The following is a 20,512-nucleotide window of genomic DNA, read 5'->3' as shown; positions in this document are numbered from 1 at the left end:
ACGCCCACAAGCGATCTCACGGATCGCTGCAGAGCGATCCTGACGCATGCGCAGACCATCTTCTTTGCCTGTAGATGGTATGCGCATGCGCTGGTTCTCCTAACTTCCCTCTCGCTCCCCAGCAGCGGCAATTCTTATATTCTTATGAGTGCAAACTGACCAACTGCCACCTCTGCAGCCCAGAAGTAGAAGGGAAAGACAGATCCATCTGTTTGGAAGGCTGAGCTTGGCTTCCATCCCGAAGCCTGACATTTGCAAACAGGCTTTCAGAGCACTGGGGGGGGGGGGGGGGGGGGGAGGTCGCGTGCAGGGTGACAGAGAGGCAGTTCCTTTTCTAAAAATGCTTTATTGTCATGAGCCTGTGGTTTTAACTTGCTTTCCTCCATTCTTCCTCATGGCATGTTCTTTTAAAACCACGGGCTCCCGACTATGGCTGCATACAAGAGCAGGGCAGCAGTCGGAAAGGACGTCAGCGACTGGTTCCCAGCAGTAGCTTCTTTCTTGGTCGGCCAGTCCAGTCGGTGTGGCTAAATTTTGTTGGTGAATCGCGTCCTTCCCTACTTTTGCATGCCGTTCTCCTTATTTGCATGCGTGGATCGTAAGTGAATCGCAGGAAAAGTTAATGAATCGGTTCGGAGGAAAACTGGGTCACAAACCGATCGGTACACAATCGGTTTGCTTAGTGAATCTAGCCCTAAATCTTGTTAGTGCACCTTCCTGCTTAAATTGGAATGGGCTCAATATCCTGTCTCTATGTCATGCCTGTCTTCGCTATTATATGCAAATATACCTCATGCATATTTATTAGGGATACCTTGAAAACCCGAGAAGCTGGTAGTCCCCAAGGACAGGTTTAAGAACCACTGCTCTAGATCATACACGTACTATGAAAACTAAACAAGTCATATTACTACACATCCCTACATAGAATTTCTATGCTAACAGAATACCTGGTCTCAGTCACACACTTAAAACATAGATAGACTCTTAGAGCAGTGAATCATAAACTGTGTGCCGTGGCACACTAGCGTACCATGGCGAGATTCGAAATATGCCGCGAGTCACCGGCGGTGGTTGACTGCCTACAGGATGTGCCTATCATGGAGAGGGTCACGTCTTGTAAACAGCTAGCACCTGCGCCTCTCCTCCTTCCCAGCATTCCTCCTCTCCACTCTTCTCCTGTTGACCCTCCCCCCCCACCCCCGCACATCCGGCTCAAAGCCCCATCTGCAGGGCCTTCGCGCATGTGCAGACGTTGACGTGATGATGTCACACGTGTGCGTGATGTCATTGCATCGACTTCAATGCACTTCCGGGTGCCCTCAAGCCGCAGCCACCAAAATTTTATACTACCTGTTTGGTAAGATTGCTATCGGCGATATACAAAGATTATTTGTCTATCTTTTATGGCAATTATCTAAAGTGACAACAAATTAAAATCATTTAGCATCCCCAATCATTCGAAAAAGCTGGCTCCTATGCTGCCTGCAGTACATCAGAGAAAAAGATGCAACTACCCCTTTACTGAGCAAAATATAATTTTAGCAGATCTCTCTTTTGAAGGGACAGACCTGGACGTTTCTCAACTAGGAAAGAGGGACATCATCTGGAGGGACTGAGAATCCTTCAAACAGGAAAAAAGAATATTCCCAAACCAACCCACAGAGTGAAACACTCAGATTAAAACAAATAAGAACATAAGAATAGCCTTACTAGGTCAGACCAATGGTCCATCAAGCCCAGTAGCCTGTTCTCACGGTGGCCAATCCAGGTCCTGGCCAAAACCCGAAGAGTAGCAACTTTCCATGCTATTGATCCAGGGCAAGCAGTGACTTCCCCCATGTCTTTCTCAATAACTGACTATGGACTTTTTTCCTCCAGCTACACTATCCGCTCGTACCACAAATTCTGGCAATGCGTTCCAAAGCTTAACTATTCTCTGAGCAAAAAAATATTTCCTCCTATTGGTTTTAAAAGTATTTCCCTGTAACTTCGAGTGTCCCCCTAGTCTTTGTAATTTTTGACGGAGTGAAAAATCGATCCACTTGTACCCGTTCTACTCCACTCAGGAGTTTGTAGACTTCAATCATAGCTGTGAAATAGAAATAAAACTGCAAGCAGTAGTATTTGGCCAAGGTATTCAGTCAAATAAACCATTTTCAAAGTTTTCATAATGCCAGATTGCCTTTGTACCAACAGGAGGCACTGAAGGCACCAAACAGAAAAAAAAAACACCTCATCCATACTCACCACCGGAGAAAGAATACATTTCTTACTAAGCACCAAGTGGTAACCTGTATCTCTGGGCAACCTGAAACAATCCAGTTCAAGGTCTCTAGATTTCCATCCACTAACAACCAGTCATTATAGCAATATGTGAAAGTGCTTTATTTTTGTCAGCGTTGAGAGACAGGAATTTAGCAAACGGATTCTCAAATAATGTTACAAAACTGTGATATCCATGAGTACAAACACAAACGGACTCTTTTACAAAGCCGCGTTAGCGGCTGCTGCGTGGCAACAACCCCAAAGCCCTCCTTTAAATCTCTATGGGCTTCAGGGCCATTAGCGCAGTGCAGCCGCTAATGCTGCTTTGTAAATGAAACCGAAAGTCTTAAAAAAGGGCCAATGTTCCACAACAAAATCGGTGAATCCAGAAACATAAGAAGTGGAACACCAGTTACTGGAAATGCAGGATGCTTATGATTAAATGTTTATTGAACATAAATTTCATATAATAACAAAAAAAACCCATATGAGGTATAGAAAGTTTATGTCAAAGATGTTTCAGTGATTTCACCATATACTCATATACTTATACCCTAAGTCAGTGGTCTCAAACTCAAACCCTTTGCAGGGCCGCATTTTGGATTTGTAGGTACTTGGAGAGCCTCAGAAAAAAATAGTTAATGTCTTATTAAAGAAACTAGTCTTTAAGCCCGTTACATTAACGGGTGCTAGAATAGATGTGTCTGTCTGTCTGTGTTTCTTTATCTCTCTCTCCTTGGCTGCTGTCTGTGTCCTTCTGTCTCCCCCCCCCCCGAGCAAAGCTGTCTGCCGCCAGCACACACTTCCCCCACAAGCAGCCCCCTTTCCCTCTCCCTAACTGTCTCTCAATGGCCCTCCTCTGTCTTCCCCCCCAGAGCAAAGCTGTCTGTGCCCAGCACACCTCCCCCCCAAAGCAGCCCCCTTTCCCTCTCCTTGTCTCTCCATGGCCCCTTCTGTCTTCCCCCCCAGAGCAAAACTGTCTGTCCCCAGCACACCTCCCCCCAAAGCAGCCCCCTTTCCCTCTTCTTGTCTCTCCATGGCCTCTTCTGTCTCCCCCCCCAGCACACCCCTCCCCCCAAAGCAGCCCCCTTTCCCTCTCCCCCTGGCCCCCGGTATTGATCCGCTTCTTACTTTCCCTCCATCCCGGCATCTTCTGGCCTGCTCCTCTTCAAAGCAGCCTGCGATCGTGGTGGCCAGCTTTAGCGAACCTCGCAGGCCGCTCTCCAACTCGGTAGCACGTTCCCTCTGACGCGATCCCGTGCGAGGTTTGCTAAAGCCAGCCACCATCGCAGGCTGCTCTTTAGAGGAGGATCAGCATCAGCGGTGGCGGCAGCAGCAGTGGCGAGTGAGGGCGGTAGGTGTGTTCCCTGCCGAGGACGCAGGCAGGGAGAGAGCTTGCCTGGCTTCCATGGTGAGTGAGGGCGGGAGGAGGGGAGTGGCCAGAATGTTCCCTGCCGCCGGGTTGGAACACGGCCACGGATCACACACCACGGCAGCAGGGAACATGAAACCCTAAGTGTGCATGCGCGCTTAGGGTTTTATTATATAGGATGACAATTTTGCATGAGGTAAAACTCTTTATAGTTTATAAATCTTTCCTTTTGGCTAAGTCTTAATAATAATATTGTAGTTTATAGCTAAAGAGACAGATGATCAAGAAACTGTTTTATTTTACTTTTGTGATTATGATAAACATACCGAGGGCCTCAAAATAGTACCTGGTGGGCCATATGTGGCTCCCGTGCCGCGAGTTTGAGACCACTGGCCTAAGTAGTTTACATTAAATAAATCCACAATGGAAACAAGTCATATATATCCTCCGATAACCTGAAACAACAGACTGCTAAGACTGTAGAATAAATCATTTGTGACGGTACAATGCAGGCATCTGAGAGCATAGTCGAATAAGCCAAATCAATTAGAAAAGTGAGTTTTGGCTTTTAAGATAATGCATCATACTAAGTAGTCTACAGTCAGGTGCTTCAGCATTTTTCCCTATCTGTCTGGTGGACTCACATTCTATCTAATGTACCTGGGGCAATGGGGGATTAAGTGACTTGCTCAGGGTCACAAGGAGCAGCGTGGGATATGAACCCACAACTTCAGGGTGCTGAGGCTGTAGCTTTAACAACTGGGTCACACACTCCCTAACTCAAAACACCAATGACGAGAGAAGTTGGCGTGAAATGCCGATGAGTATACAGTTTCCTCTTTAAAAATATAACCCACTATGCTGTTCACATGTATTGGTGAAGTGTGCACAGGAAAGTTTATTGGTTCAGAGTAATTATGTCAGCAAGAGGGTGGTACACAGCATTTTACATTTATATTTGCACAGCTATTTTTCTCCAATCCTAATATCCATAAGTTCACTACTATATACAATACACGTGAAAAAGTGCTCAATCTGCGATCACAACCAACTAGCACAAGGCTCCAATTCTTGAATTTCAAAGAGAGAAAAAGGAGGCCCCAGTGACCACATTGAAGACCAAACATGTGTCATTCATGAATAGGTCCTGTTTTCTTTCAATGCTCGCTCTCAAAAAAAAAACCTCTCTATCAATATTCAAACTGTAATTCTTTACTTTTACTTTTCTTTTCTTTCATCATATATCATAAACCACTGGTGTTTTTATATTATAAAAGAGGCTGGTAATCTGTGATTTTCTCTGTGCACGCTGTGAATCGGTGCTTGGAAAAATGTAACAAAATTTTTCTCTGCAACCATGGATGACCAATGCGAGTGGGAGGAGTCAGAAGTAAAAAAAAACGCGAATAATCAAAACCGTGACTGTGGAAACCGCGAATATGGAGGGAGAAGTGTACCAGTCAGTTTTCAGTCTTTTTCAAAATGGCGATTGAAATGTCAGATGCTAAGGTTTTTAAACAAGATCTGATGTATCATTTGTTAACTACAACTGACATCTCTAGTTGAAATTTAAAGAAACATGTTCCGGTCTAGTAACTCTCATTTGCTATTCCTTCTTTTTCAAGATGGCGATGGAAACATCAGACGCTGAGATTATTTAATTATTTAAAAAAGCTCTGACGCTTCTTATATGAATTACAGCTAACATCTATGGCTGAAATTTAAAGAAACACATCCCAACCTGTCATTGAAATCAAGCCGACTGGTTCAAGCGTACCCAATTTAAAAATCAATTTTCCCTCCTGTTGTTGCAGACATTTCACTTGATTTGCTCCATGTTTATATGGTAATTCTTTATCAATGACAAAACATCTCAAATCATTAAAAATACTAGTTTTTTTAGCCTGTTATATTAACGGGTGCTAGAATAGATTTGTAGACTTGGGTATTTCTGTCTTTCTTTCTGTATGTCTGTCTTTCTTTCTCTCTCCCTGCCCTCTTTCTTTCTTTATGTCTGTCTTTATTTCTGTCTCTCTCCTTGGCCCTCTGTCTGTCTGTCTTTCCTGCCCGCTGTCTGTATTTATTTCTTTCTGTCTGTCTCTCCTCCTGTCCAGAAGGAACGCTTTCCTGCTCCCCCTGTCCAGCAGTAGCCCTTCTCCCTTCATTTGACCTCCCCCCTGTCCAGCAGCACCCCTTCCCTGCTCCTCTGTCTCCCCAAAAAGGTGCTGCTGCAGCATTCCCCCCACGGTCTCACACAGCCGTTGGCAGCATTTCTCATTCTCCCCCCCCCCCCCCAACCCCCAGGTCTCACACAGCCTTCGGCCGTGCAATATTAACAACTTGCTGTTCCTGCTTGTTTCGGTCCTTCGTCGCTGCCGGGTCCCACCTACTTTCTGTTTCCGCAAAGGCAGGACCCGGCAGTGAGGAAGGCCCGAAGCATGTAGGAGCAGCGAGTTGAAGTCTCCCTCCCTGCCCTATCTTCCTTCAATGGTGCCCTAGCCAGGAAGCGACTTCGGCCATGCTTTGGGGGCTCTAACACTGTGCTTGCCAGCTTTGCTTCTCCTCCCTCCCCCCGTCTCTGGTTTCGGAGGAACAGGGTCAGGAAGCCGGCAAGCACAGCGTAGTCAGAAGTCAGCCAGCGTCGGAGATCAGGAAATCAGTTGAGGCAGGCACTGCACATGCGCGGGCACAGCGCCATGGATCACGGACCCACCAACTTTGAAGTGCGCATGCACGCTAAGGGAATTATTATAGCGGATGAAGATCCCTTCATAATATTTATCTTAATGTTTGATTTGTGTTCCATCATCTTAACCTTAAACGATCTAGAGGGCATACCGATGTAATATTTATTACGACAACACATTATTGTGTACACAACATGATCAGACTTGCAGTTGACAAAGGTTTTCAATATATACTTTTTACCATCATGAGAATGTCATAATACAGATTTTATATGTCCCACATTTATGGTGCCCATTCAATTTGTTTATCACAACATCTTCAGGACTCACTGCTGGACTTAAAATATCTTTGAGATTTCTGTCACGAGAATAGGCAATGCACAAATTTGACTGTTTAAACACAGGATGCAATTTAAGAATGTCCCATCTATCCTGGATGATTTGTGCTACTGCAGAAGAATGTGCAGAGTATTTCCAAAATGCACATTTCTGGATTAATTTCTATAAGTACGAGGTCTGTTCAAAAAGTTCCAGGACTGATTTTATAAAAAACGTATTAATCAGTCTAACAACTTATTCCATTGGGTCCCCTTCAAAGTACTCCCCATCACTACATATACACTTTTCCCAACGTCATTTCCACTTCTGGAAACAGTCCTTAAACGCATTTTCAGGAATCGCCAAAAGTTGCTGCGTCAAATTTTGCTTTATGTCTTCAATGGTGTCAAATCGCTTTCCTTTCAGTGTGGATTTAAGTCTAGGAAACAAGTCAGCAGAGGCCAAGTCAGGAGAGTAAGGTGGCTGGGGAAGAACTGTCATCACGTTTCACATTCAAAACACCTTCCATGATTGATAACATGTTCCCCATAAACCACTTTCAACATTTCATAAGTTTCTGTAGCAGTCTTACCCAATTTAAAACAGAACTTCATGCTGTAGTGCTGCTCATTGAGGTCGCCCATGATGAAAATTAGCCAATCACGAAAACACACTTTTACAAAAACTGCTGTATCTCGGAGACAAAAACAGATATCAACAAACAAAAAAAGGTTACTCATGAGGTTTTAAGCTACTCAACACTGCCTAGTGCATCTCCAAAGAACTTCCCATTGGCACGCAATTCAAACTGTCCTGGAACTTTTTGAACAGACCTCGTATTTTAGATGTTTGACATAACAATGTTCTGTCATTGAATCACGCTCTCTTGTAAGTTCTCCTTTGTGAAAAAGGCAAGCTATTTATTAAATGTCTAGGATGACAACTTTTGTATGCATGAAACTTATTTCTTTCTGTAATTTTTTCAAAGGTTTTAGTCAAAAATTGTCCATTCCTTTTGTATGATTTCAGTATCTAAAAAATGAATTGAGAAAAATGAAAAATTACCTTCAACCTGAATATGAGTATCACAACTATTCAGCCAACTCAAACATTTTCTAAAGTCATCTATTGTACCTAACCACAACATAAATACATCATCTATATATCACTACCATCTAAAAAGTTGATGGAATGGGAAATATGCAATCCATTCTTCCTCAGATTTGATCATATATAAATTAGCCACAGATGGTGCAAAAACTGCCTCCATTGCTACCCCACTTCTTTGTAAAAACAGTTGTCAAAAAGGAAAAAAAGTCTCTTTCACAGCTATGCGTGCTAACTGAACTGTAGGAATGAGATGGGAATGCATATGTTCTTCTAGCACTTCATGAATGAATTGAAATATACAGAGAGAAAACATCTAGAGTAATCATTAACAAAGTCTGTTCAATATGGGCTCCTTTTACTAAGGTGCGCTAGCGTTTTTAGCACACGCAAATTAGCACGCACGAACCCCGCGCTACACGTCTAAAACTAACGCCAGCTCAATGCTGGTGTTAGCATCTAGCATGTGCAGCATTGTAGCGCGCGCTATTCAGTGCGTTAAAGCCCTAACGCAGTTTAGTAAAAGGAGCCCTATATCTCACATTTTTCAATTCTCTCTAAAAGTGAACGGAATCCTGCCTCCTCTTATCCCACTGTCTTTCAACTCCTCCAGTCCCGACTCCTCCAGAACTGCCCAAAGGCTTAAACTAGCCTTCCCCTCTCCACGCGGCATCCACTATTCAGGCAAACTGGGAAAATCCCTTCTCTTCAAAATCACAGGTCTTTGGAACGACCTCACCACCCCGCTGCGGAACCTGAGCTCCCTTCAGTTATTCCGCAAACAACTGAAAACCTGGCTTTTCAGCAAATTGTAGCTCTATCCTTCCCCCCTTTCTCTCCCCCCTTCTACACATAAATTCATGTAATCCTTTTTCTTCTTCTCTACCCACTATTTTAAGTTCTTGTAAACAATTAAGGAAGGAGGGGTAAATTTTCCAAATTTCTATAGGTACCATCAAGCCTATATTTTAAGACAGGGAATGTATTGGATCCTCCCAGATCTCATGGAAAATGTACCCGACTGGTTATATTTAGAATGGCGCCTCATGTTCCCTTTACATCCAGAACATTTCATTAGTATAACAATACCTAGGAGATATAAAGATCATAGAATTCTAATAGATACATGGAAAACATTAAGATTTATAAGCAATTTATCAACAGATCCATTGGCTAAATCTTTAAATCAATCTATTTGGGTAAACTCCAGGATCAAAATTGGTGGATTTAAAATAGTATGGAAACAATGGATAAAAGCAGGTATACGTACTTTAAAAGATGTAATAGTAAATGGATCACTGCTTAGTTTTTCACAATTGCAACAAAAATTTGGATTAGAAAAAACACAATATTTTAAATGGATGCAATTGAAGCAGGCCATTCAGGAAGGGTTCCCTGAATGGAAGAATCTTAACACTCAATATAGTTTACCAATCCTTTGTTTTCAAGCGGATTTTCTAGGACACCAAGCCGCAAAATGGTATAAGAAAATAAACGAATTTTTAAACAAAAAAAAGAGATCAGGACTTAGGGATATTTGGAGTATTGAGATAGGACAGATAATTTTTCCATCTCAATGGCAAAAATTTTGGTCCTGGAGAATACATACTACAAGATCAGCATCTATGAGTCAAACATGGTTGTTTTTATTACATAGAGTTTTATGGACCCCTACGAGATTACAAAAATTAGATAGTAGTAGATCTAATAGATGCTGGCATTGTAAGATAGAAGTGGGGACATTGGACCATTTACTATTCTTTTGTCCCTGCATTAATTCCTTTTGGAAATTAATTTGGCCCCAAATTAATAATTTATTAGAAAATCATGTTGGACTATCATATGATACAATATTATTTGGAACAGCAATGAGAACACAAAGTCCGATTTCAGCTAATAATAATAAACTTTTATTAATTTTAAACAGGGGTCGCCATACAGCAAATTACTCAGAACTGGAAGGATGACACTAAATTGAATTACACTTTTTGGTGGAATTCAATTTGTCATATATATAAAATGGAAAAAGTATTGGCATTACAACAAGGTTATATTAAAAAATTTAATAAAATATGGGGACCATTGACAAATTATTCTACTGATCAGATATAATAACACATGTATAGAACATATAGAAGGGCTAGGGAGGGAAAACTATTGTAATATTAATATGATATAAAATTCTGATAAAGGGTTTATTTAATTCACATTGTAAGAACATTTAATAATAATTTCAAGTGTTTTTTCATAATTGAATGTATTACATGTATTTCACTTGATGTAAGAATTTAAAAAAAGAATAAAAAATATTTATTAAAAAAAAAAAAAAAAGTTCTTGTAAACCGTGTCGAGCTCCATTCTCATGGAGATGATGCGGTATATAAACTTAAGGTTTAGATTAGATTAGATTAGAATCCCAAATATAAGAATTAACTTTAGGCACTTCAGATTTCAAGAACTGATCCACAAAAGTGCTTAATTGTTCCAATACAGACCAACACAAAGAAATGATAGGTCTAACAGGTAGATTTTATAATTGTTTGTGAATCTTTGGTAAAAGATATAGAACTGGTGTAACAGGATGATTCAAAAATTTCACATCTCTAGAATGTTAAAAAAAAATCTTCTTTTAATCCTTGCTCTGTTAATTTTTGAATTTTTGATTGTAAACGTTTTATAGGATCTAAAGCAAACTTCTTATATATATTCTCATCTAAGGATAAAAAGACAGTCCCAAACCCAAAACATATTCTTCAGTTGTCGTAAGCACATGAGTAGATAAATTAATTACCGTTATTTGATCGTTGTGGTCTCATGAATGGGCTGTTTCTCTTGAAGCCTCTGCCTCTTATGCTTCCTCGCTTATTCTATTGTCTGTTGTCTAAAAAAATACTGTTGTGAATTGCTATTATTACTCATTCTCTCACTCGAAAGGACTACTCTCAACCATATTATTCTTATTAGATCTATCTTGACTCTCTTAATGCTGATACATTTGTGGATAGACCTGACCAGTTGAATAATCTTCAATGTAGTCGCTGAGGTCTCCTTTATCTATTTTGAAATCTAATAATTGAGCCTTGTGTTTGTTGGTTATTTGATATTCATAAGTACACCCAGGAAAATGCATACATGGCTAGTTAGTACATACACATGATACTGATTTGTAACATAACACTTACTAATCTTGATAACTATGCATCACTAATGAGCGATATCCTCTGGCACCACCTATTGTAGGAGAGAGCAAACATTCCTAGCAACTCCTAGCAATGGCTGTATCTGGCATAGTAAATCACTGGCTGGAGTCTCTTAGAGTGAGTAAAAATAAGGAACAGACATAAGAGTCAAGGCAGGATGAATATATAAGAACATAAGAAATGCCTCCACCGAATCAGACCTTTGGTCCATCCAGTCCGGTGACCCGCACACGCAGAGGCCAATCCAGGTGTTCCCTGTTTACAACCTAGGTGTTCCCTGATGAAGACCTTATTTTCCCGTATCCTTCCCCTAAAACTACACTCATTATAACACATATTTCCTTCAATTAGCCCAGGGGTAGGCAATTCCGGTCCTCGAGAGCCAAAGCCAGGTCAGGTTTTCAGGATATCCACAATGAATATGTATGAGATGGTTTTGCATGCACTGCCTCCTTGAAATTCAAATCTATCTCATGCACATGTATTGTGGATATCCTGAAAACCTGACCTGGCTCCGGCTCTCAAGGACTGGAATTGCCTACCCCTGAACTAGCCTATCTCCTGCTTTCAAATTTCACAAACTTAGAATTAATTCTAGCAATACGTACCTACAAGAAAATACTTACAGTAATGCTGAATAAAGGAACAAACTCCTGATACAATAATGAGTGTAAATAGCTAGGAAAAGGACTAGGAAAAGTCTTTAGTCTCAAGAAAAACAAATACAAACTATAAATCAGTGGTTCCCAAACCTGTCCTGAAGGACCCCCAGGCCAGTCGGGTTTTCAAGATAGCCCTAATGAATATGCATGACAGAGATTTGCATATAATGGAGATGCCAGGAATGCAGATGTGCTCCATGCATATTCATTAGGGCTATCTTGAAAACCCGACTGGCCTGGGGGTCCTTCAGGGGAACCACTGTTATAAAGCTTTACTGTTCAGTCTCTTAAAAACTATGTTGCAGTTGTAGGCCAGCGATCCTGGTGCCAAACAAGTCTGCAGCAATCATTCAGTTCCCTCTGGCAGCTGAGGAGGAGAAAGTCCTGATGCTGTAAATCATATGCTCTTTGTCAGGCCTTCTCTACAAGGATGAAGTGGAGATTTATGCTGAAGCTCTTTTCACATAGCTTGATCTTCCTCGGGTGTGAGAGAGGTCATCCCTCCTCTAGAAAGACTAAATGGAAGGCTTTACCAAAGGTTAAAAGAAGGTTCTACAATCCAGCAAAATCAATTAGCACACATCTACCATCGTTTGCTATGTGGGCCTTACACTTGCTCAGGCCACAGGACAATCAGTCTCTGTATAGCTTCTAGCAAGCTTTGTATCACCTATAAAATCATCTTACTCTGCTTTAAAATTAAACAATCTCATCAACCTTCATTCCTCGACAAACTCCTGATACCTCAATGCTCCTCCCGCACTCTAAGATCCTCTGATCAAAAACTTCTTTTCATCCCCACTCTAAAAGATTTCTATTATACTCGTAAAACAAATTTTGCCGTAACTGCTCCTACATTATGGAACTCCTTGCCACAATACCTCCGCGACGAACAACAACTTGTTAAATTTAAATCTTGTCTAAAGACTTTCTTATTTCATGACGCTTATAACCGAACCTAGATTTTCTTCTATCCATTTTCTCTCTCTTCTCTTTTATTTCTATTCTCTCTCCTCTTGCAAGCAATTATCACTACAATATGCCCTTACCTTCACGTTTTTTCCCTACCCATTCTTCCCTTTTCTTCTTATTAAATGTAACTTTTTCCCCTCCACCCTTACTATCCTCACAGTCAAGTCTGTCTTGTTTTGTCATTCATGTCCCACTTAAATATTTTATCCATTCTTCCCTTTTACCCCCTTTTTTAAACTATATTGTTAACCGGCCAGATATTTGGTTTATGGTCGGGATATTAAAAATTAATAAACTTGGAAACTTGGTTACTTTTAATATTATCCTCAGTTTTCCTTTCCAATTCATTTAGTGTCCTTATTGATCCTGATGGCAGCACAATTCCTTAAACTGAAATTCCATTAGATCAACAAGGGGAGAGAGTGTTCCAGATCATTATGCCTTATACCTTTCTATTTTATAGGTACAGTGGTGCCTCGCACAGCGAACGCCTCGCACAGCGAACGCTGCGCACAACGAACTTTATATCTTGATTCGTACAACGGACTTCGTTTCACACAACGAAGTCCGGGGTTCCTGCGGGGTTGGATCGCAGCGGGGTTGGTCGAGCCGCGAGGGTAGTCTCCTTCTCCTTACCTGCCCTGTCGCAGCACACAGCCGAACGGAAATCTTCCCGATGTCAGCGCTGACGTCGGAGGGAGGGCTTAAGCAAAGCCCTCCCTTCCTCCGACGTCAGCGCTGACATCAGGAAGACTTCCGTTCGGCTGTGTGCGGCTGCGGCAGGGCAGGTAGGATGAAGGCAATGGCGAACGAAAGAGGGGGGAGGGGGCGGTCCGCCCCGAAGAATGTGCACAGCTGGTCAGGTCCCCCGATCGACCGACAACAGGCCCGGCCGACAAACCTCCCTGCCCTGTAGCCGCGAATCTAAATTACCTCTTACAGCAGCTTCAATAATCCAGCTGCTGTAAGAAGGTAATTTAGATTCGCGGCTACAGGACAGGGAGATTTGTCCGACCGGGCCTGTTCTGTTGTCGGTCGGGTGCAAAAGCGCCACAAAGGTGGAGGCAGGGAGGGAGGAAAGGTGGAGTGGAGAAGAAAAGACGCTTAAGGGGGGAGAAGGCCGCTGAAAGCACATGTTGGAGCAGGGGATGAGAGGGAGGGAGAGAAGGGGAAATATTGGACAAGGGCAGAAGGGATGCTAAATCATAGGGTGACAGGCAGAGAGAACAACAGGAAAAAGAGTGGAAGCAATCTTGAACCCTGAGGGTGAGGGCAGAGAGAGGTGGTGAGATGATTGATCATGGGGAGAGGGACAAAAGGGAATAGAGATGGGATAGGAAGATAGTGGAAGTAAAAGGACAGGGAGATGTATGTTTTTAGATGTATCTAAATAAAAATAATAACAAAAAATTTATCTTTTTTATGTCATCTTAGCATATTTTATGCTGCAGAACGAATTATTTTTTTTTACATGTATTCCTATGGGAAAACGCGTTTCACATAACGAACGTTTCACATAACAAACTTGCTCCTGGAACCAATTAAGTTCGTTGTGTGAGGCACCACTGTATATTCAGTTCACAGGATATAAAAGTCCTATATCTCTACTGTGCTATCAGAAATAAAATTATGTGCCATTCTTGCCTATACTGAACATGTGTATCATAATTCACATAGACACTCCTATTCGGATACTTTTACACATAACTTCTAATCAACCAGCAATTTCCTTTCTATACATGCTGCCTATTAAAGTATCAGCCACATTCTGTTGACATACTTATATGTAGAAAATAAACCAAATCAGCACCTCTACGATGAGAGCGAAAATCCAAATACAAGAGTCGTAGGGAAGAGATGTCACCAACCAGGAAGTAGTTCAACATATAGATCTTTATTGGGTCAGCTATTCATCTAGGCACAACACGGTCAGTGTTTCGGCAGTCACCCATTTGTCTTTCAAGACCCACAATAGATGTACAGTATGTAAGCTCATATGTAGATATTAGATGTAATGGTAGGTCGTTCGCACAAGTACCGGTAGTGACCTTAAGCGGAGCTAAACAAGCTCCAGATGCCAGTCTCCCTCATCTGTGGTCGAGATCTATTTGTTAAACTACTTCCTGGTTGGTGACATCTCTTCCCTATGACTCTTGTATTTGGACATATATTATATTCCAGTTATGAGTCACACTGCATGCACAATGGCAGCTAACAAATTTACATGTTCTCATTACAAATACAAACACATCTTCTCATTTACTCAAAACAATGCTTTAACTTTTAACCTTAATAGATTTTGACAAAAGACTCCTTCCTATTCATGCAATTCTTTTCTTTTTTTACAACTTGGTCATTCCACTTTTTTCCCTCAGGAATTACAGCATTGTTTTGTCATATCGCTGGCTTATTGTCCCGCACTTCCTTCTGTTTCAGTTAAGGTTAAAAGCCTAATTTAACAATGCAAAACATTTTTTAAAATGCAGTGCTATGAGGGGGGTGCCGAAAAGTTCTCAGCCCAACTAACCAACTTCCTAAAGTCTGAGCATTATTTTGCCACAGTAGCTGAAAAGAGTGTTAACTTATTTCGTTAAGTGTCAATTTGCAGAAATTAAATTCTGTGTCTTGACATTGTTTCAGATCATTGAATGAACTATATCCAAATCATTCTCATCTTGGTTGGGCTGAGAACTTTTCAGCACCCCCTCGTATTTTTATTTGTATATTTAGATGATTTCAGAAAAAAATTCTTCAGTTGCCCTAAGAAATCTAATTTCTTATTGCTTCACTTTTGGTAGAAAATAAAAAAAATACAGTCTCTTATAAACAAGTTCAAGTTCAATTTATTTGATATACCGCAAATATAAAACCAAGAGGCAAATCTAAGCGCTTTACAATTAAAAAAAAAATTAAAATTAAACAAAACAAAAAACACAGTTATGCAAACAATTCTAAAAGTTCAGAAAGGCTTTACCTTTTTAGTTGGTAAAAATAGAATAAGGCACTGACACCCTTCTCTTTTACAAAACCGTGAAAGCGGTTTTTAGCTCAGGCCGGCGTGCTGAATGCTCTGCACTGCTCCCAACATTCAAAGAGTTCTTATGAGCTCCAGGAGCAGTGCACAGCATTCTGCACACTTGCCTGCGCTAAAAACCGTTTCCACGGTTTTGTAAAAAAAAAGGGGGGGGGATATGATTCAAACGTTCAAATACTTGAAGGGTATTAACGTAGAACAAAATCTTTTCCAGAGAAAAGAAAATGGTAAAACCAGAGGACATAATTTGAGGTTGAGGGTTGGTAGACGCAAGAGTAATGTAAGGAAATTCTTCTTTACGGAGAGGGTGGTAGATACCTGGAATGCATTCCCGAGACAGGTAGTGGAGATGAAAACGGTGACAGAGTTCAAAAAAGCAAGGGATGAACACAGAGGATCTAGAATCAGAAAATAACAATAAATATTGAAGAACTAAGGCCAGTACTGGGCAGACTTGCACGGTCTGTGAATGTATTTGGGGGAGGATGGGCTGGGGAGGGCTTCAGTGGCTGGGAGGGTGTAGATGGACTGGAGTGAGCTTTGACAGAGACTTCAGTAGTTGGAACCTAAGAACAGTACCGGGCAGAGCTTTAGATTCTTGCCCAGAAATAGCTAAGAAGAAGAAGAAAAACCAACAAATTTTTAGATTAAATCAGGTTGGGCAGACTAGATGGTCCATTCGGGTCTTTATCTTCCATCATCTTCTATGTTACTATCACAATATAAGTTAGACTTTAGCATCTTTACTAGAAGATCAAAGGAGTAGGTAAGTAAACATGAGTATACAGTATTTGGATTTTTGTTGACCATTGATTATATCTAATTCTTAGTGACAGCAAAGAGGGTAGTGGATGGAACAATCTACCACAGATGTGGTGGTGGTTGGGGTTGATAGGAAAAAAAGTAAAAAAAAAAAAAAAAAGGTTGAAGATGAAATGGAAAATGCAGATGGAATCCTTAATGGTAAGGAAACTGAGATAAAAAGCAGGGCAGAAAAAGGATCTGCATTATCGTAGGGGGAGGAAAAGAGTAGGATGAGCCTTTCAGTTTTACTTCTGTGTTATGGTCAATGATTCTATAGCAGTGACTTAGTTCAGCAGCATGCTAATAGAAAAGCAACGCTGCTTTTCACATATCCATTTTACTGCTTCCTGTGACCACTTCTAGACATGCCTATTTTTTTTTCCTCTAAATCAGGCTACACAGCCTTCAATGGAGTGGATTTTGAAGGGACATTCCATGTGAACACTATGACTGACGATGACTATGCTGGCTTCATATTTGGCTACCAGGACAGCTCCAGCTTCTATGTCGTGATGTGGAAGCAGACTGAACAGACATACTGGCAGGCTAATCCCTTCCGTGCTGTGGCTGAACCTGGAATTCAGTTAAAGGTTGGTAGTGTTCAGAGGACCTGGATTTTACTACTGTGTGAACTGGGTAGTGCTCATAAACCCTCTAGAGAAAAGATGAACGACAGTGGTTGCATAACTGTGACACCTAATAAGACTTAACAGCCCATGATTACAGAGTTTTGGAAGGATTCCTGGTGTATAGATGTGCAATGGGACTAAGTGAAGAGGGGGGTGGGGCAATATAAAATAGTTGGGGGGAGGAGGTGATACAGCACAGTTACTTACCTGTAACAGATATCTGAGGACAGCAGGCAGATATTCTCAAATGTTGGTTACGCCATCATGCACAGAGCCTAGTATGGACAGTGCAAAAGTGTACTGTCACTTAAAAAGACTGAAAAGTCTCAAGACCGGTGCCTTCTTGCCCGATGTCGGCACTATAAGGAATAGTTTGATGCACTAGCAAAAAACACAGCTTCTCAGCTCTACGGAAAACTGAGAACTGATGGTCCCGCAGGTCGATGTCGGGCGGGAAGGCACTGGACCATGTGCCGTATGGGTGGTCTTGAGACTTTTCAGTCTTTTAAAGTAGACAGTATACTTTTGCACTGTCCCACATATGAGAATATGTTGCCTTCTTGTCCTAGGTTAACAGGTATTTCCAAATGGAAGATCATGAAACTTTAGCCCAATCAATGCTTTTGTTATTAAACTGTAGGTCCAGCATCCCCAAATAAGTAAGTCCATTGTACAGAATTGTAATATACCCCTGGTCTCTGTTGGGAAGTAAAAAAATTATTATTATTTTTTTTTAAACAGAAGATATAGCAGCTACTGCTTCCTATATTATTATTTCCACTGGCTTTTATAAACATTTTAAGGCATTTTTCTGTTCCTGATTAGACTTACTAGGGTCTAAACTAAAGCACCAGGCCTTTTGGCTATTTTTGGCCCGTATGGCCACAGAGTGAAGTTTTCAATGACAGCAGGATGAATATTTTTACTGATGGGTGAAGTCATCCGACAGAGCCCAGTGCGGCAAGAGCTCCCCATATTCTTCCAGCAGCTTTTGGAAGTGGTTTACTGTGCATATGTGCTTCTTCCCACCCACCATCACATGGAACCAGCTCATTCTAGTACAATAGCTGAGAACAGGCTAAATATTTCTACTGCTATCAGAGAACATCTGCTATGTTAATATTCTTACTGATGGGAAGCCCTAAGTACTGAGCCATCTTAAAAAAAAAAACAAAGCCCAAACACCATTCTGGAGCAGAAGCAAATTGGGTGGAGTTGGATTCTGGACACCAATTAAACTCCGAAGGACTGTCAGACCAAACTGACTGTTGTGTCAGGAGTCCTACTCTAGACAATAATGAGATATAAATGTATAGACCGGTCTACATTGCAGCTCTACAAATTTCCTCTAAGGAGGCTGACCTCAAGTGGGTTACCAATGCAGCCATAGCTCTGACATTGTTAGCCATGACCCTCTAGAATAAGCCAGGCCTGCACATAAGTAAAAGGAATGCAGTTAGAATGCAGTAAAGGAATGCAGTAAAGGGAATGCAGTTAGCCAGTTAGAAAGTATGTATTTACTGAATAAAAAGGAATGCAGTAAAAGGAATGCAGTTAGCCAGTTAGAAAGTATGTATTTACTGAATAAAAAGAAACAAAAAGTTGGGTGGACTTCCTATAGGCTTTAATCCACTTCAAATAGAAGGACAAGACTCTCTTACAATCCAATCTCTTGGGCATGGGGTTTTGGGAAATATTGTGGCAAACAATTGACTGGTTAAGACAGAATTCCAACACTACCTTAGAAAGGAACTTAAAATGCATGCACAAAACCCCTTTGTTGCTGTAAAGGTTAGTGTAAAATGGATCACTGACCCTGCATGCTGAAATGACTGCCCCAAAAGAGAGACCTTTCAGGTCATGTACTTCAGGTGGCCAGTATGAAGTAGCTCAAAGGGAACTTTCACCAGCTAGATCAGGATAATATTGAGATCCCATGACACAATATGAGGCTTGATGGGAAGTTTGAAAAGAAGCAAGCCCTTCATGAAATGAACAATTAAAAGCTGAGCAGAGATGGGCCTACCCTTTACAGAATAAGCTCCACATCTGGACTGCTTGCTTCCCAACACAGGAGGAATGATTCTGTGCCTCTTTGCTTGACATAGTACATTGTAACGTGATGATTGTTGCTTGTAAATCCCTGAAAGCCTTTAGAGCATTCCAGATAGCTTGTAGCTCTAGGAGGTTGATTTGGTGTTTGGTCTCTTGAGCAGACCACCAACCCCCATCTCCTTGAGCCTCCCATCCTAGATTGGACATATCTTAATATCTTGTAGGACTGAGGAATTTAGAATGGTAGTTCTTTGTCCAAATTGCTCCAAAATATCCAAGATAAAGATGCCTTCAGAGATGTGCGACAATGAAAGCTTCCTATGACTTGGGAAGACAGTGTCCAGGCCTCAAATTGAGGTACGCTATGGGAATAATATGTATGGTGGAGGCCATATGGCCTAGTAATCTCAATATCTGAATCTAGCAGAACTCCAGTTGTTGAGTCAGGCTGAGCTTAGATTTGGGATAGCTGATGACAAACCTTAATAGCTCCAGAATAGAAAATGACATGGGGACAAATTTTTCCCCGTCCCGACAGGAACTCAATTTCCCTGTTCTGTCCTCATGAGTTTTGTCGCTGTCCCATTCCTGTAAGCTCTGCTTTAACCGTACAAGCCTCGAACACTCATGATTTTAAAGTGTTTAAGGCTTGTGCATATGGGGACAGAGCTTGCAGGAATTGGGTAGGGACAGGAAAAGAACTCGCCAGGGTGGTAAAATGTGATCCTGCAGGGATGGGGAAAAATTTGTCCCCGTGTCATTCTCTACTCCAAAACTCAAAAGATTCTGCACACTGATTTTTTCACATCTTCCTCTGGATGATGATCTCAGATACTTTCTGTGACTGAGATTGTATCTGTATTTAGGTATAAGCATCCTTCAAGTCTATAGAGCACAGTGACTCTCTTTCCTAAATCATGGGGTACCCAGGAAAAAGTGGCGTAATGAGGGTAGGAGGCTCTGGGGGGGTGGCACCCCCCTTCTCTACACCCTACCACGTGAGCGCCTTCTTTTCTCCTGTACCTCATTAACTCTTTGCTGGCATGAGCAGCATCTCCAATCTGCTGCCCATGCCAGCCTTGGCTCTCTTTCTCTCAGGAGTTGATGGTCTACCACATCAAATGCACTAGCTAAGTCAAATTGTAGTACAAGGACTTGTTGCCCATTGTTCATGCGTGTTCTAATCTCGGATGTCAGGGCAGCGAGTAGTGTTGCAGTGCTATAGTGTTTTCTGAAACCCAATTGTGTGTGTGTGTAATAGTTTATGGTGTTCCAGGTACTTTGTGTTTGATTTGTTACTATGCTTTCTAATAGGATTGAAGCTACCAGTCTGTAATTCTTGACATCATTCATTTCTCCATTTTGATCTTTTGGGATGGGTGTTAGAATGATTTTTCCCAGGTG

The 20,512-nt window shown here is 41.5% G+C and overlaps 1 protein-coding gene across 1 annotated transcript in view; it reads left to right on the top strand.

Annotated features, from left to right (window-relative positions):
- The window catches only part of COMP (cartilage oligomeric matrix protein), a 97,584-nt gene that overhangs the window by 62,841 nt on the left and 14,231 nt on the right, over positions 1-20,512 (top strand). Inside the window, exon 16 of the mRNA XM_033956119.1 lies at positions 16,818-17,014. Coding sequence (XP_033812010.1) covers positions 16,818-17,014 — 197 coding nt within the window. The remainder of the gene's footprint in view (positions 1-16,817; positions 17,015-20,512) is intronic.

This window comes from Geotrypetes seraphini, chromosome 8 (assembly GCF_902459505.1).
Source record: "Geotrypetes seraphini chromosome 8, aGeoSer1.1, whole genome shotgun sequence".
Taxonomy (NCBI): Eukaryota; Metazoa; Chordata; class Amphibia; order Gymnophiona; family Dermophiidae; genus Geotrypetes; species Geotrypetes seraphini.
The sequence above is the reverse complement of the archived record's forward strand: the minus strand, read 5'-3'. Positions and strand labels throughout refer to the sequence as shown.